This window comes from Oncorhynchus nerka, linkage group LG23, assembly GCF_034236695.1.
Source record: "Oncorhynchus nerka isolate Pitt River linkage group LG23, Oner_Uvic_2.0, whole genome shotgun sequence".
Lineage (NCBI taxonomy): Eukaryota > Metazoa > Chordata > Actinopteri > Salmoniformes > Salmonidae > Oncorhynchus > Oncorhynchus nerka.
This window is the reverse complement of record NC_088418.1, coordinates 21,197,797-21,214,815: the sequence shown is the minus strand read 5'-3', so window position 1 is coordinate 21,214,815 and position 17,019 is coordinate 21,197,797. Positions and strand designations below refer to the sequence as shown.

The following is a 17,019-nucleotide window of genomic DNA, read 5'->3' as shown; positions in this document are numbered from 1 at the left end:
ACCCATGGATGCACCAATAAGCCCGTAGGCCTCTATGCTGAGCGACTGAGCTCTATCGGATTTGACACATGGGAAGAACCGGGTGAACTAACCGTGGCTATGCTAGACCCCTCTTTAGTACATTGTTAGGACTCGCTGTCCCTGCTAGTGGGGCTGGATCCAGTGACTGTCTATCACACTTGACCATGAAGTTAAGTCAAAGACAACTCCGGATGCAACAGGGACATTTGAGGGGTAAACCCCCCCCAGGGTTAGATGTCTTGTGAGCTTGCCTGGAACCTTTGGTCTTTCCATTGATTCGAATGTCATTTAAAGACAGAAATTGTTTCAGAAAGCTGTAGAGCCTTCCACAATTCATCTCAATTCATGTACAACTGTATGTGCAACACCGGTTATAATCATTTCTGAGACGTTTCTCTCTTGGTTGTGATCATATATTATAAACTGGGTGGTTTGATCCCTGAATGCTGATTGGCTGAAATACGTGGTATATTAGACCATATACCACATTTATTTTGACTGATCTAATTATGTTTGTAACCAGTTTATAATAGCAATAAAGCACCTAGGGGGTTTGTGGTATATGGCCAATATACCACGGCTAAGGGCTTTATCCAGGCACTCTGGGTTGCGTTGTGCGAAAGAACATCCCGTAGCCGTGGTATATTGGCCATATACCACACCCCCTCGTGCCTTCTTGCTTAAATATATACTTCAATAGGATGGCAGGGCATTGAGACATACAGTATACTGCAACTAATACAGACAAACAGAAAAGCCTTGGGTGTTTACCTCCAAATTGGCATAACATTAGTATGCACATATTGGTTCAAGGCAGTTGACATATAACGGCCAATTCTGGCATTGATTGACAGTGGAGCTGTATATCTATGGGATGGACACAACGACGGATGTGCACTTTGGAATTGGCAGTGGGTACCTGTCTGGCATGGTAAGTGCGTTTTCCTTTGTAAATAGGTTCCATCCCTGTAAATGCACATAAAGAAAGTGTGCTGCTGCTTGTTTCTACATAGACATGATGTGTGTGTGTGTTGCTGCTTGCTTCTACTTAGACATGAGGTGTGTGTGTGTGTGTGTTGCTGCTTGCTTCTACTTAGACATGATGGGTGTGTGTGTGTGTGTGTGTGTTGCTTGCTTCTACTTAGACATGATGGGTGTGTGTGTGTGTGTTGCTTGCTTCTACTTAGACATGATGGGTGTGTGTGTGTGTGTGTTGCTTGCTTCTACTTAGACATGATGTGTGTGTGTGTGTGTTGCTTGCTTCTACTTAGACATGATGTGTGTGTGTGTGTGTGTGTTGATTGCTTCTACTTAGACATGATGGGTGTGTGTGTGTGTGTGTATGACATCTTGGGGAGCCAGTCTCTATGGAATATTGTTTTTTTTATACACCAAATTAGCCCACCCAACACTATCCATGACACTTCCTTGTGTGATGTCAGGGTGCTTCATTGTCACACCCAATCAGGAATAGTCTAAATGTCCCAAAACATTCCAGACTGGTCAGAGATCATTTTGTTGGTGTCATGACATCATTGTAGTCCGACAGTCCCGGCAGTGGGATTCTGTTTAATGATTGTGCTATAATATATTATTTGTACTCTTCCGACTCTCTTCCGACCTCAGAGCTCCAAGTGGAACACAGAGAGAAATGTTCAGTGTTTTAAACATATGGTCTAGGGAATGCTTCATTGGTCAAGTCAAAACTTTGGGGCTGTGTGTGCCAGCAGTGGGACGTATGCTTATGGAATCTACAGAGAGAAGATGGGTGACAGAGTAAACTGGAAAGCACTGAGCCATGGTTAGATGGATGCCTGCATGCCCCAGGTACCCTCTTTTCCACACCCCTCGGCCTAACATACTTCCCCCACTATCGGAACAGGCTGGGGTTTAGACAAATGTACCCAAGGAGACCAGCAGAGCGAGAGACAGAGAGCGAGAGACAGAGAGCGAGACAGAGAGCGAGACAGAGAGCGAGAGACAGAGTGAAGGTGAGAAAGAGGACGGCAGCATGACGGATAGGAGAGTTTGTGTGAGAGAGAGTTATTGTGGGACTGTCACCATGTATGTACAGTGCATGCATGTTACATGTATGTGCATGTGTGTGAGACGTTTGGCAGTCAGGGTGGATTGAGTCAGGTTGTCTCCTATGGAAGGCAGAATAGGAGGGTTTGGGTCTCTCTCCCCCTCTTACTTTGTCTTTAACCTGGCAGCCACGACTGGCATCACCCCATTCAACTTGCCCTCTTTTGCCAGCTTCTCGTTGAGTTGGCACAGCTGGCGCAGAAAGCCGTCATTGGGGCCGATCTCTCTCTTCAGCCTCACCGTGGCAACCGCCACCCGGGCGTCCAGGTTGTGGCGCAGCATGAGGTAAGCGATGACAATGGTGGGCGAGCGGCTGTAGCCCTCTCGGCAGTGGACGTACACCTTCCCTGATGGACACAGACAGACACTTAGGGCTACATCCCAATTCTCCTCAATGGCCCCCTTGACTCAACTCCTTCATGAACACTAATAGTTGAGAGGACTGGATAGTGTTCCACTATACTGCTTCCACTAAACCCATCAAATGCTTTCAGATCAGTGGTCTTGAAGGAATGGACACAATGGATATGTAAACTACGCATGCATTTGTGTGTGCATAAATACACTCAACATCCCACTCCTCAACTCATGTATTTATTATCGACCTCCCTACTCCCCAGGAGGAATACGGTGCCAACTTCACTGAGAAGCCAATCTGCTCGTGCTCAATTCCGATATGCCGACTCTGCAGTGTTTGAAACCTGACACCGCTCCCAGCGTCTCGGGGCTCTTACCATTTAACTGACCTCTGTCCAATCCCCAATCACCCTGCCTCCCGCCAATCAATCCAGGGCTGACTGTAGACGCTCAGAACACACACACGGAATCAGCTGCTCATCGCTTCACACACACACACACACACACCCTTGTTGACGAGGCACATGCACAAGCTCCGTCCCTGACCTTTCCACAGCTCGGCAGGGGGGGGTCACAAAATGTCACTGATCAAGGTTACAGCAAGACACTATATCCACCAGAGTGAGCTGGTGTTCCGGCTTGTTGGAAAGATAAGTGTCCTCCTCCACTCCTACTGTAGCCACTGTGATTGACTGGGGTGTAGACGCTGCTGCTGCCAAATTGCTCGGGAATTAAGAAGCTTTATAATTGTTCCGCTGTGTCAAAGATTACATTAAATCAATGCCATAAAACACAGGGTTCAGGGTTCCAATTAAATAGGCCCCCAGGGGTATGTCAACACCCCAGTAATGTTTTGGGAGAGAGGAGCCAGAGTTGTAGTCAGAGATAGATGGCTGTTCTTGTTCTTTCGGTCTACAGAGGCTGGTATGAGTTAGAGGGGTTTGGTTGAAGTGAATGGCACTCCCTTTATCTTTTGTTGTTCGGCTTCCCTGCTAGATTTCCCTTTGTTTTGTCTTGGTTGGTGCTCTGTTACAAATCTCCGACACATATTCTAAATAGTACTGTCAAACGCATTCAATGTGCTGTTCAATGCAAGGTTTCAAACAGTGTCATGGTAATTTATCACATCAAAATGGCCCTCTTGAAGTGACATCTTCTAAGCATATTTTACTGGAACACAGCGCAAAGGAAAAATGATGTGTGCCAAACCGGTGTCTGTGCTTGCTCTCTCTGGAAAAATGTGGAGTGTCTGGTTTGGTACAATAGATCCATCTATGATCACCGCAAATGTTCTCACCACATTTAGCCAATCGAAACATCCGATGATATAGCAATGTGCAATAGGACTAGCCTGAGAAACCGTTTACAGCAATATCTCTTACATGTTATACCCTGAAGGACCGTTTCTGTTACTCCTCTTCTCATAACAGACTTGGAGCAACAAGCGGTTTAACCAGGGGAACAAATATTTTGAAATTAGAAAAAATAAATAAACTGAGGGGAAACACCATACTGCTCTTTGACCAATAAGGGGCGATTGGCGCTCTATTTTACAGTACAGAAGTAAATCAGGTATTTGGCTTCTAAATTACATGTTGAAATAGTAAATACACAATAACGTATACAACGTAAATACCTGTAGAAACAGTACCTTAAAATAAAGCTCCCCCAATTCTTTACATCAGACAACCTACTGTAGAAGAGAGACAGAGACCGCATGGAGACCAATGCTAAAGGCATATCAATTCACCTCAGTCAACCATGTCCTGAAGTCAATTGAACTGGGCCTCTTCAATGCACATCACTATGGAATGCCAAACGGATTGTCACTTAGTCGAACAAACAGCTCAGTAACAACAGGCGGTAATGGCTGGAACGGAACATGGTTTCCATCCGTTTGATACCCTTCCATTCACTCCATTCCATCATTTACTATGAGCCGTCCTCCCTTCGCCAGCCTCCTGTGGTAAAAGAAAACCCAGAGTAATCAGTCTCACCTTTGCCATTGTTGTGTGCCAGAGCCTTCTCAATGAAGTCTGCCCCCTCCTCAAAAAATGTACTGAGGTTGAACTGAGGCTTGTCATTGGCCTGGATGCCGTGGTAGGTGATGCCCGAGCCAGCATAGAACTCTGCGTTGGTGTTGACGTGCATGAAGGAGTTGCCCTCCGCCGCGTTCAGGATGTGGGTCACGCCCAGCTTCTGCAGACGCATCAGATTCTGGCCCACAAACCTGGGGAGGTAGACCATAGAAATAGATATTTCTATGAGGTAGACATCAGACATTGATTACGAATGGGCCACATCTGAGAACAGTGGCTTCCAGAGTCACTATTATCAGCTTTGTAGAGTAGCTACTCAAGACAAGTTAGAGTAAATAAGCAATGGCTGTCAAACTAAACATCACAATGTACAAGGTTCCACAAAACCAAGTTTTAGCAGCTGACTGTTTTAAAACTACAGTCCAAAGTTGTCCCAAACCTGCTATTCAAGCCATTGTCCTAACATCATCTCAACGCCTCTCCAGCTCGTCACCCTAAATGTTCAGAGCTGCCACAGCACTCTTAGCTCATTGTTGTGAAAATTGTGTTGAATGGGTTTTACTGCATGTCGATTTTCGCACCCAACACAGGCCACCCCATCTAGCCCGGTCTCAGACCTAGCTGTCGACGTGGCCTTGCTCTGCCATGGCTGGTTGGAGCTTGAACGGAATAAATGGTGGAGCCGCTTTTAGACAGTGGAGATGTCTGCCTATATTAGTGCCCCCCCAGGGGACAGGGGAATGTCCGGAGCAATGGAGACATGCCAAGGAAAAGGATATCTTGGGTGCTGCCCATGGGAAGACAGAAAGCCATGGGCATCCTGAGCACTGACCGAAAAAGGGCTACGCAAACCCAGGGAGGTGGAAAGAAAAGAAAGAGAAAGAAAAAAGAAAGAAAGAAAAAAAAATAAAAGAAAAAAAGGTCAAAGAAGAAGAAAGAAAAAAGAAGATAAAAAAAGAAAAAGAAAAGAAAATACATTTTAAAAATTAAAAGAAAATCAAAAATAAATAAAAGATGAAAAGATAAATAAAAAGAAAACGAAGGAAAGAAAGAAAGGAAAGAAAGAAAGGAAAATAAAGAAAATAAAAACTATATGGGGAGAGGACAAAGAGAGTGCAGAGGGGGAGAGGAGAGAGAAAGAGAGATACAGATAGGGCCAGAGAGACAGAATGAAGGATAGAGGGGTCGTGTCCAAAATGCCAGGATGTCATACTCATTTCGGCTTTTCATCAAGTAGAATTCACAGCACACTATTAAGGAAGATAATCATCTTTTTACACTCCAGTGTGTTTGACAACAGCTGATAATCAGAATAGGGGACGTGCTCTACAAAAATAAACAAAATTGTGGGGAATTGCGCATTAGATGATGTCTTCTCAGCATGTTTGAGTAGCATGTTTGTTGCTTACTGCATACGTTTTTACTAAACAGTACATTCTAAATAGAATGTAGTATGAATAGTACACAGCGTGTCATTTTAGTAAGTAATAGGAAAGACAGATTTCAGACAAGGCCAGGAAGAAAAGAGAGGCTAGAGCGCTCCATACTCAGCCAGCTCCACTCCAGTGACTGCATCTCCATCTACTCAACTTCCAGACAACTATACATCTCTTTCTGCTCTCCTCCATCTCTGCTCCCTTCCTTCTCCAGTTTTATTCATGCGTTTCCCTATTGCACTATTGCAGTTTAGTTTCAACTCATGGCCACTATGGGGCACAGATTTATCACATGATCAAGGGTACAAATTCAACTCTGACAAAAAATACCCCCCCCCCCCCCCCCCCCAAACTAAACAAAAAATATTGGGTAGGACAGGATGGTAGCTATGACCTGAAACCATTATCTCTCCAGTTGCCAGTTCAGACACCCTACCTGATATTTAAACTAGCCATCTTCCAGATACTCCTATCACTGGGTATATACAGTGCCTTCAGAAAGTATTCTCACCTCTTTACTTTTTCCACACTTTGTTGTGTAAAAGCTGGAATTCTAAGCCCTTTGTTATGGCAAGCCTAAATAAGTTCAGGAGTAAAAATGTGCTTAACAAGTCACATAATAAGTTGCATGGACTCTGTGTGCCATAATAGTTAATCATTCACAAATAATGTTACAATTATCTGTACGTGTTGGGTACAGAGATGAAGTAAGGTCCCGTAGTCGAGCAATGAATTTCAAAAACAGATTTAACTACAAAGACCAGAGAGTTTTTCCCAATGCCTTGCAAAGATGAGCACCTATTGGTAGATGGGTTTTTATAAAAGCAGACATTGAATATCCCTTTGAGCATGGTGTAGTTATTAATTACACTTTGGATGGTGTATCAATATACCCAGTCATCACTAAGATATTGGTGTCCTTCCTAACTCAGTTGCCGAAGAGGAAGGAAACCGCTCAGGGATTTCACCATGAGGTCAATGATTACTTCAAAATAGTTACAGAGCTTAATAGCTGCGATAGGACAAAACTGAGGATGGATCAACAACATTGTAGTTACTCGACAATACCAGCCTAATTAACAGAGCGAAAATAAGGAAGCTTGTACAGAAATTCATAGAGGAAAATCTGGTTCGGTCTGTTTTCCTCTAAGACACTGGGAGATTAATTTACCTTCAGTAGGGCAATAACCGAAGATAGTGAGAAGATAGTGAATGTTCCTAAGTGGCCGAGTGACAGTTTTTTGATACATATATATTTTTTATATTGCCGATAGATTGTGGCTTCCCTCAATGTAATTGTCAGCATCATTTCCAATCCCCCATATATTTGTAGGTATATATTAGACACACACACACACACACACACACACCTACTCATTCAACGTTTTTTCTTTATTTGTTTTACAACATAGAATAATAGTGAAGATATAAAAACTATGAAATAACACATATGGAAGTAGTAACCAAAAAAGGGTTATAAAATATATTTGGATTTGTGTATTTGAGATTCTTCAAAGGAGTCCCCCTTTGCTTTGATGACAGCTTTGCACACTCTTGGCATTCTCTGAACCAGCTTCATGAGGTAGTCACCTGGAACGCATTTAAATTAAACAGATGTGCCTTATTAAAAAGTTAATTTGTGGAATTTATTTTAATCTTAATGCATTTGAGCCAATCAGTTGTGTTGTGACAAAGTAGGGGTGTATTACAGAAGATAGCCCTATTTGGTAAAGGACCAAGTTCATATTAGGATAAGAACAGCTCAGATAATTCTTAAAGACATGAAGGTCAGTCAATCCGGAAAATGTCAAGAACTTTGAATGTTTCTTCAAGTGCAGTCGGAAAAACCATCAAGCTCTATGATGAAACTGGTTCTTATGAGGACCACCACATGAAAGGAAGTCCCAGTTACTTCTGCTGCAGAGGATAAGTTCATTAGTTACCAGCCTCAGAAATTGAAGCCCAAATAAAGTTAGAGTTAAAGTAACAGACATCTCAACATCAATTGTTCAGAGGAGACTGCGTGAATCAGGCCTTGCGTCGAATTGCTGAAAAGAAACCACTACTAAAGAACACCAATAATAAGAAGAGCCTTGCTTGGTCCAAGAAATACAAGCAATTGATATTAGACCGGTTGAAATCTGTCCTTAGGTCTGATGAGTCCAAATTTGAGATTTTTGGTTCCAACCGGTGTCTTTGTGAGATGCAGAGTAGGTGAACGGAGGACCTCAGCATGTGTGGTTCCCACCATCAAGCATGGAGGAGGTGTGATGGTGCTTTGCTGGTGACACAGTCTGTGATTTATTTAGAATTCAAGGCACACTTAATCAGCATGGCTACCACAGCATTCTGCAGCGATACACCATCCCACCTGAGTGGCACTTAGTGGGACTATCATTTGTTTTTCAACAGGACAATGACCCAACACACCTCCAGGCTGTGTAAGGACTATTTGACCAAGAAGGAGAGTTTTTTTTTTTACCTTTATTTAACCAGGTAGGCTAGTTGAGAACAAGTTCTCATTTACAACTGCGACCTGGCCAAGATAGAGCAAAGCGACACAAACAACAAACATACATACAGTCAATAATACAATAGAGAAAGTCTATATACAGTGTGTGCAAATGAGGTAGGATAAGGGGGGTGAGGCAATAAATAGGCCATAGTGGCAAAATTATTACAGTATGGCAAATTAAACACTGGGGTGATAGATGTGCAGAAGATGAGTGTGCAAGTAGCAGTACTGGGGTGCAAAGGCGCACAAATAAATAATATGTTGATGAGGTAGTTGGGTGGGCTATTTACAGATTGGCTACGTACAGGTGCAGTGATCTGTGAGCTGCTCTGAGAGCTGATGCTTAAAGAGTGATGGCGTGCTGCATCAGATGACCTGGCAATCCCCAAATCACCCAACCTCAACCCAATTGAGATGGTTTGGGATGAGATGGACTGCAGGAAAAGCAGCCAACAAGTGCTCAGCATATGTGGGAACTCCTTCAAGACTGTTGGAAAAGCATTCCAGGTGAAGCTGGTTGAGAGAATGCCAAGCGTGTGCAAAGCTGTCATCAAGGCCAAGGGTGGCTATTTGAAGAATCTCAAATATATTTTGATTTGTTTAACACTTTTTTGGTTACTACATGATTCCATATGTGGTATTTCACAGTTTTGATGTCTTCACTATTATTCTACAATGTAGAAAATTGTAAAAATAAAGAAAAACCCTTGAATGAGTAGGTGTCCAAACTTTTGACTGGTACTGTATATATATATTATTTACCAACGTTCACATTTTTCTTACACTTTCAGAGTATTTTGTGTAGATCGCTGACAAAAAAATGACAAATAAATCCATTTTAATCCCACTTTGTAACACAACAAAATGTAGAAAAAGTCTAGGGCTGTGAATACTCTCTGAAGGCACTGTACCTACCTACCTACCTACCTAATTGAATACAGTTTCTGTTAATTGTACTTACTCTGCTCTACATCATCTGCCCCCGGGTGCTCTACAGTTGGATAAGCATATCATCCGGCTCCAGGCAGGGGTGTGGAGAGGCTGAGTGACCCTGGATGGGTCCCCTGAGACAGGGGGTCAACACACCCACGCTGCCGGGCTGACTAATAAAGATCCAGTCTGCCACCATCTTTCTTTATGACTGGGGATGAGGCAGCCCATCTGTCTGCCTGCCTGTAGGCCAAGGCTCCTCCGAGGTGCTGGAGCGATGGCTTCTGTACATGGGGCTCAGCCGCTCAGATCTGCCCACAGAGACCCATAACTCACACACACACCCTCTCGCTCTCCCCCTTGCGCTCTCTCGCTTTTTCTCTCCCCACTGTGTCTACCCTTTTTTCTTCTCTCTTTCGCTCTTCCTGCTGTGAGGCTTTGTCTATCTTGGTGGAGCCATGGAAGATTGCGGTCATATTTCTCCTGTAATGATGATGACTGTGTGAGAGGAAGGTGTGTGTGTGTGTCACATTGAGCATGTGTACAGTGCATGTATGCATTTCAGAGTATGTACATATAAGCTCCTGAGTCTACAGATATAGCCAATATTACTTGAGCATCTATGCGTACGTGCGCCTGAATGTGAGTGTGTACACCAGTGCCTGCCCGCATGTGTGCATACCTGCGTGTGTGTGTGTGTGTGTGTTTACATGTCCTCCACTCATACTCCTCCTCTCTGCAGTCCCAGTCTATCCATTATTAATACAAGCCTTTACAAAGAGCCAAAGTGTGCCATCAACCAGGGGCTGCCCAGCGCTTTTATATTAAAGCCTGAGTGGGCGGCGACGAAAGCATTTTAGCACACCTTACATCATGGCTCCCATCGACATCCGGGTTCCATGGATGGTGGGTTTTTTCAGAGAGCAACTCACTACTCAAGTTTGTGTTACGAGCCTACTAGACTTTTCAAGCAGGGAGTGTTTTAACATGATAGCTTTAGAAGCTAACAGAGATCTGTTGGCAAATATTACAAGCATTTTGGTGTCAAGATCCCACATGTACAATGAGATTGAACTCATAATTAAATAATGACAATTATAGGTTAAAATAAACAATATCTTCTATAATATATATATTGTTTTTTTTGTGTGAAAATTTATCAATCTGCCCCCTCATGACACTGTGTGTGTGTGTGTGTTTGTCTGTCCATTGTTTTAAATTAACAGCAGCCAGCTACTTATCAGCTTGAGCTATGTGGCAACAGTGGTCTAATCATCACACAGATTCTGTTGCAAAATGTGTAGTCTGTTTCCATTGGACAAATTCAGTTTCGTTACATTACGTTTGCCCTGTTTGCTTCCGCTTGGTTCTTAGAAACGGTAAACGGTTTCTGTAATGAATACACCCCTTCTCTGGCTGACCTTCAACATAGAACATGTGAGAAGCCACTGGTTCCTGTGGAACAGACAGTGGTGTGAGTGGTCAGTGTGTCGACCCTAATCAATAGGCAATCCATACATCTTCCTGGTACCTCTGCCATAAACCCTTTACTCTACTTTGGACGATGATGCACTTCAAGGCATGAGGTCTATTTTAAGCATCGGTTGTTCTCTCACAAATACAATGAATATGGCAGTGAAATATCTTGTCATGAAATGTACTGTAAGCAGAAAGGATATACACATTCTATTTACTGTGCGGTCTCCAATATCTAAGGATCTTCTTTACGCGTATCAAAATAAAGGTAAAAAACCCAGACGACATTTAACCACTTAGAACATGACCATTGTGTAAACTTAGTCGAAGACAAGAGATCTTGTCAATGTGTCAGTTGTCTCTTGGCCCGAGAGAGTGGCACATTCAAATTGATTTTGTTGTAACACTGAGATAATGTGCTTGCTTTCTATCCAGCTCACCCTCTTAATGCTCTCTTGGCAATGACTGCAGCCAAGTGATGGATATCATTAGACAAGAGGGAGAGACTTAGGAGTTTCCTGTACATGGGTAAAGGAAAACTATACAATCGATTATTGATTGTCAAATTCTGTATATTAAAGTTGCACTATTCAGAAATTGCTCCTCCATGTCCTGGTTACTAAAACTCTAATAGTTAGCCTAATTTCAGTTTATGTGACAAAATAAGCTGGTATAGTGTAGAGAATCATTGTACAATCTAAACCGCAGTGAAATATATTTCCCATAAGCAAATATATTGTTGTTTCAGCTGTTTGAAGTTGGTGTACATTTTGGTCAGGTCACCCAAAAAGTGACATATTGCCACTAAGACCGAGCTATTTCACGTTACTGTGCATGTCCTCAATGTGGATTTCTTTCACCCAAGTACATGTAAAACACACGCCATGCATGGACTTCATTCATGACATCTTATTCATAGTGTCTCGACTAGGTGTGTGTAGTGTTTGTGTGCTGGACTTTACATATACATTGGGGCTGACACACCTCCTACATGCGCACAGCATAAGGGATTACTAGGAACTGACCTCACTGGAATGGTGGGCTGTAAATTGTGGGGAAGACACGGCACCCTCATTACATAGTACACAGTCAACCAACCACAGTCAACCAACCACGTCGCATTTATAGCTGGGTCGTTCCACGAAATGAGTGCATTTTGCCTGCCTTGGATATTGTAGCCCTTTACACTCGTACCCGTATAAGGGTCGAAAATGGCAGAGTAGTGGCTGTACAGTAACATGCTATTCATGATGACAGAGCTCTGGCTCTGCGCTTCAAAGCGCTGTATGGGTTTTGACTGACAGCCATTCTGAATTTGAGCACCGCACGCAACAAGAAGTTGCCCCCATCCCCCTGAGGGAAATTCTGTACATTAAGAGGACTATGTATTTTTAAAGATGAAACGTTGGGGATTATAATATATACCGCTTTGACGTCATACAAGCAAGCCAAACACAGAGAGTCCAAAATGTGCACTTCACATTTCCAAATCATAAAACTCAGGGCATAATGTGTCAACATTTCTGATCACTATGCTTGATGTACAGTTACAAGATGACATGGCGTCACACCCTGGGTTGTTCGGAACCGAATGAGCCTGTTAGTTTATTGGGAAGAAAAGTCACCCCGGCATATGCACCTGAATGCACTCATGACTTTCTATGCGCACCAAAATTACGATCTGTTTCTCTGATTTGCGTTGTGAAAGCCTAACACTAAGATCGTATACAGTGCATTCGGAAAGTATTCAGACCTCTTGACTTTTTCCACATTTTGTTACATCCTCATTCTAAAATGGATTAACTAGTTTTTTTCCCCTCATCAATCTACACACAATACCCCATAATGAGAAATAAACAGGTTCAGCATTGTATCATAAAGGCCTGATTGGTGGAGTGCTGCAGAGATGGTTGTCCTTCTGGAAGGTTCTCCCATCTCCACAGAGGAACACCAGAGCTCTGTCAGAGTGACCATCAGGTTCTTGGTCACCTCCCTGACCAAGGCCCTTATCGCCCAATTGCTAAGTTTGGGCGGGTGGCCAGCTCTAGGAAGAGCCTTGGTTGTTCCAAACTTCTTCTATTTAAGGATGATGGAGGCCACTGTGTTCTTGGGGACCTTCAGTGCTGCAGAAACGTTTTGGTACCCTTTCTTAGATCTGTGCCTTGACACAATCCTGTCTCGGCGCTCCACAGACAACTCTTTCGACCTCATGGCTTGGTTTTTGCTCTGACATGCACATTCAATTGTGGGACCTTATATAGACAAGTGTGTGCCTTTCCAAATCATGTCCAATCAATTGAATTTACAACAGGTGAACTCCAACCAAGATGTAGAAACATCTCAAGGATGATCAATGGGAAACCGGATGCACCTGAGCTCAATTTCGAGTCTCATAGCAAAGGGTCTGAACACTTATGTAAATGTCATATTTCAGTTTTTCCATTTTAGAATAAGGCTGAAAAAGACAAGGGTTCTGAATACCTTATGCACTGTAGAACACTTTGAAAATTCTATATTTTCAATCAGATTTTTATTTTAATAAAGACTTGGTAATGTGCCAAAATTCTGCATTTTGACATGTCCCTCTATGCACCCTCTGACTTCTAAGAAGATTTTAACCCACTTAACCCCAACATTTCTCCAAATGTTTAACATTATTTTAAATACCAAGCTATTTTGTTACTTTGACAAAGTTATTCCTGAAGGTTATTATTTATTTCATGTGATTAGCAATTCATTTTATGGTCAACCCTGTTACGTGATGAAAATGTTTATTTAAAAAAAAAAAAAAATTCAGTCAAATTAGTCAAATCATAATGTAAAAGCAGGGGGGGCTGGTTCTACTCTATTTGGCAATTTTCTGTGGTTTGTGGTGGAAATCTTAGCGGGTTGAGCTTAACACATCAACCCTGTTACCCATACTGTAGATAGACAGACTAGAATTGTTTTAACAAATGCAATTTTCTTGTTAAGCTTGCATTACATTGCCCCTCCCTGTTGCACACAAGCTTCCTGTCCCAAGAGAAGTGATGGCTGATTATGCATGATTCTGACACTACTCAAAAGACACCTAATGGGTGGTACTACCAGTTAAGGGAATAGCATGAGAGACTGGTCTAGCCCTCCACTCCCCTTTGAGAGTGAGTGAGTGAGTGAGTGAGTGAGTGAGTGAGTGAGTGAGTGAGTGAGTGAGTGAGTGACGAAGGTGTGTAGAGGGGTGTTATCAATTAAAAGGTGTTTCAATATTGGAAACGATATTGAAAACCCAAGTAGAGCCTTGGGGACCCGTGTGCATACATCAGCATTATTTACACAGGTGGAACTAAACTGATTGAAGAGTGAGTGCATTAGTTAAAAAATATATATAATAATGAAAATGTTTTTGTCTCGTCTGCTTCATTCCTTTAGGCTGCACAATGTCTAGTTCCCTCATCAATATAGCCTACATTGACACTCACAATCCAACAGTTTGAGAAAATTGTGGGTATGAATTCCATATCCGATTCTTTGTTTCGTACGAACATTTAAACCCAGATTATTTCAGCAGTGCTGTATATGTAAATGTCTAATAGAATAGGGGCGTTGAATGAAACCGCGGGAGATCATCCACAGACTAGATGGTACCGATAATATAATGGAGTCGTTTCAAATAAAATCGGGCGTTTTGTACCGCCCTTCAAATACGAACGTTCGAGAGGGAACATGTGCCTCTAGAATATTCACTTTTTCCTTCATCTACTCAGAGCAATGTGCCTCTAGAAAATGCACTATTTCCTTAATCTATTCTGAGCGAGAGAACAGCCTCCTTCCATGCTCGTGACAAATATTATGAATGAAGATATTGCATATCAACACCAATCCGCTTCATACTGTTAGTTGTCAAATCCATTTGAATCCTAAAACACTTTTTATTGATGGTAGGTTGCTATAGCCTTTGTTTCTGGAATTTTGCAATTTGTTAAATTGGAAAATATTCGTTTACAATAGGGTTTTAATTAATGGGTGTCAACAATGACATTTTATAGCCTGCAAATATTGATATACATTATTCTGACATTTTCTGTGCTCAATATTGCCATGAACGTGTATGTCTGAACAGATAGGGATGCGTTGCTAGGGACGATGAAGCAATAGGCTAGGCTACCTGTCGGTGTCATCTGATAAATATAGTAGGTTACGGTTTGTTTAAAGGGGGGGAAAAATAAACTATCGTGCACCGATTCCTCAGAATTTTGGTCAAATAAAAATGACTTACGCGTTACCAACGTATATTCTAGGGAAGACCTCGTTGAAATGCTGTGTTGGTAAACTGTAAAATCCGCTGCTGTTTGACAACAGCTCGTTCAGTTGTTGCACAGTAACCTCGTTATCTGGCACTGTGACTTCAGCCGGAGGTGGTGGTTGTTGCTTTGCCGGGCTCGATTTCTTCATGGTTCCAGGCAGTCTCTCCCCGAACTGGCGAACAAAAAAAGTGTCAGATTGCTGCTAGACTCTGAGTCGTGTCAATTTCAGATTTTGCAGCATTTTATTCTCACTCGAGTCGTGTTGTGTACAAGGAGTCTGAATCGCACGCTCTCTCCGCTTGTAGACACACCCCACTCGCCCACCGGCGGTCAGACACTCCAGACAGGAATTGGTTGACGACAGCGGCACGCGCGCGCAAGGGTGGTAAACGAAGAGGCTATAAACAAGGCAGAGAGGGCGCCATTGGAGAGACCACTCAATTACGTTTGTTTTGCTTTTCGAATGGCATCTCTTATGCTCTTGCTGAAGCTGGGAAGAGGTAACGCCCGAGAAACTACTGGAAAATACTGGTGACCATAATGAATGAAGATGATATTAAAGCATCCCACCACAGCATCACCGTCATTCAGTTACAGTAGACTCATCCACGATGCAGTTTTAAAAAATCATCTTGATTGAGTCAATTAGCTAATTAGGGCTGCTACTGATGTCTAAGGGATATTTCTGCCTGCATACATTTTGATAAGCCTAGTAACATTTGGTCAGTATTCAGTTATATAGGCCTAATGCAAAAGCTATCTATAGATTATATTGGTTGTTAGTGGAGAGGTCTATTGTATTTCCATTGCTTATCCAACAAGTAGCAATAACCAACAGGATAATGAACATAGCATATTCTCTCTACAACAATATTTGACATCTTTGGAATATAGCCCTTTGTCTACTTTTTTCAAATAATATAATTTTCTTATGATTCCACGGAAAGGTTGCAGTTGATCATTGACTTTGCAGAAGAAGTATATTAAGACTTAAATAGCACCTTCATAAGCAATGAATAACCCAACAGTCGACACAGTAACACTGTTGCAAAATGTGCAGACCTGCTGCTGTTGTAACTTTTAATGAATCATTGCACCTATAGCCTGTCGCGCTTTCACCTATTCAGTCATGATAACCCATGTCCATGCATTTTTACTTAAAGGTCCAATGCAGCCATTTTTTATTTTTTATTTAACAACTAAATACCTTACTGTGATTGTTTTCAATTAAAATGGTCAAAAACAAACAAAAATAGCTTCTCAGGTAAGTTCAATTTCACAAGCAAGAATTTTGCTTGGACTGTCTGCGAGTGGTCTGAGTGGGGAGTGGAAAACTGGAAATGAGCTGGTGTTGGCAGAGAAATGTGGAACTCTTTCTTATTGGTCTATTAACTAATTTACCACCTGGTGATGTCACCATGGAATGCCAAATCTGTCCCACGAAAACAGGCAGTCTTTTCAAATAGCTCTTACACTAAAAGGGCATTATCATCATTTTCACAATTTCAGAGCATATTCCAACCTCAGTGTGCAAATATATATGTGGAAATATGTACCCCCCACAAAACACAGGCAAATCTAGTTTGACTGCACTGGGCCTTTAAGTTGGGACAATGGGTCTTATGGGTCTTTAAGGAAGACATTAGGTCTTATGACTACAGTATAATGTAATTGGTGCCCTAAAGATTTTGCCAAGTTACACAACCCTGTTGCATCACAGCCAGTCTTGCATGTCTAGGTCTTATAGGCTCGTCTCCACGAATAGTGACCGAAACTACATTGATCGCACCCGACACAGTGAGGTCACACTAGAGCTATAGTTATAGTTATATAGACATATAGGCCTTTCTATGGCTCTGCATCACACAGCGTGGATA

At 42.3% G+C, this 17,019-nt stretch overlaps 1 protein-coding gene across 1 annotated transcript; it reads right to left on the bottom strand.

Moving 5' to 3' along the window:
* Positions 1-245: 245 nt before the first annotated feature.
* Positions 246-15,554, bottom strand: LOC115106457 (dual specificity protein phosphatase 3-like). Its single transcript, XM_029629224.2, has 4 exons — positions 15,395-15,554; positions 15,115-15,314; positions 4,461-4,693; positions 246-2,453 (listed from the first exon to the last, which is right to left on the bottom strand). The coding sequence occupies exons 2-4, from the start codon at positions 15,288-15,290 to the stop codon at positions 2,212-2,214; spliced, it is 651 nt and encodes a 216-aa protein (XP_029485084.1). The 5' UTR covers positions 15,291-15,314; positions 15,395-15,554; the 3' UTR covers positions 246-2,211.
* Positions 15,555-17,019: the final 1,465 nt, after the last annotated feature.

Bases quoted from the DNA above. Each gene is read 5' to 3' on its own strand.
- LOC115106457 (XM_029629224.2), bottom strand. From the start codon at position 15,290: ATGAAGAAATCGAGCCCGGCAAAGCAACAACCACCACCTCCGGCTGAA. The intron at 4,694-15,114 runs GTAAGTCATTTT...CTACCTCCCCAG, and splicing joins AGAATATACGTTGGTAACGC to GTTTGTGGGCCAGAATCTGA. The intron at 2,454-4,460 runs GTGAGACTGATT...TGTGTCCATCAG, and splicing joins GGCACACAACAATGGCAAAG to GGAAGGTGTACGTCCACTGC.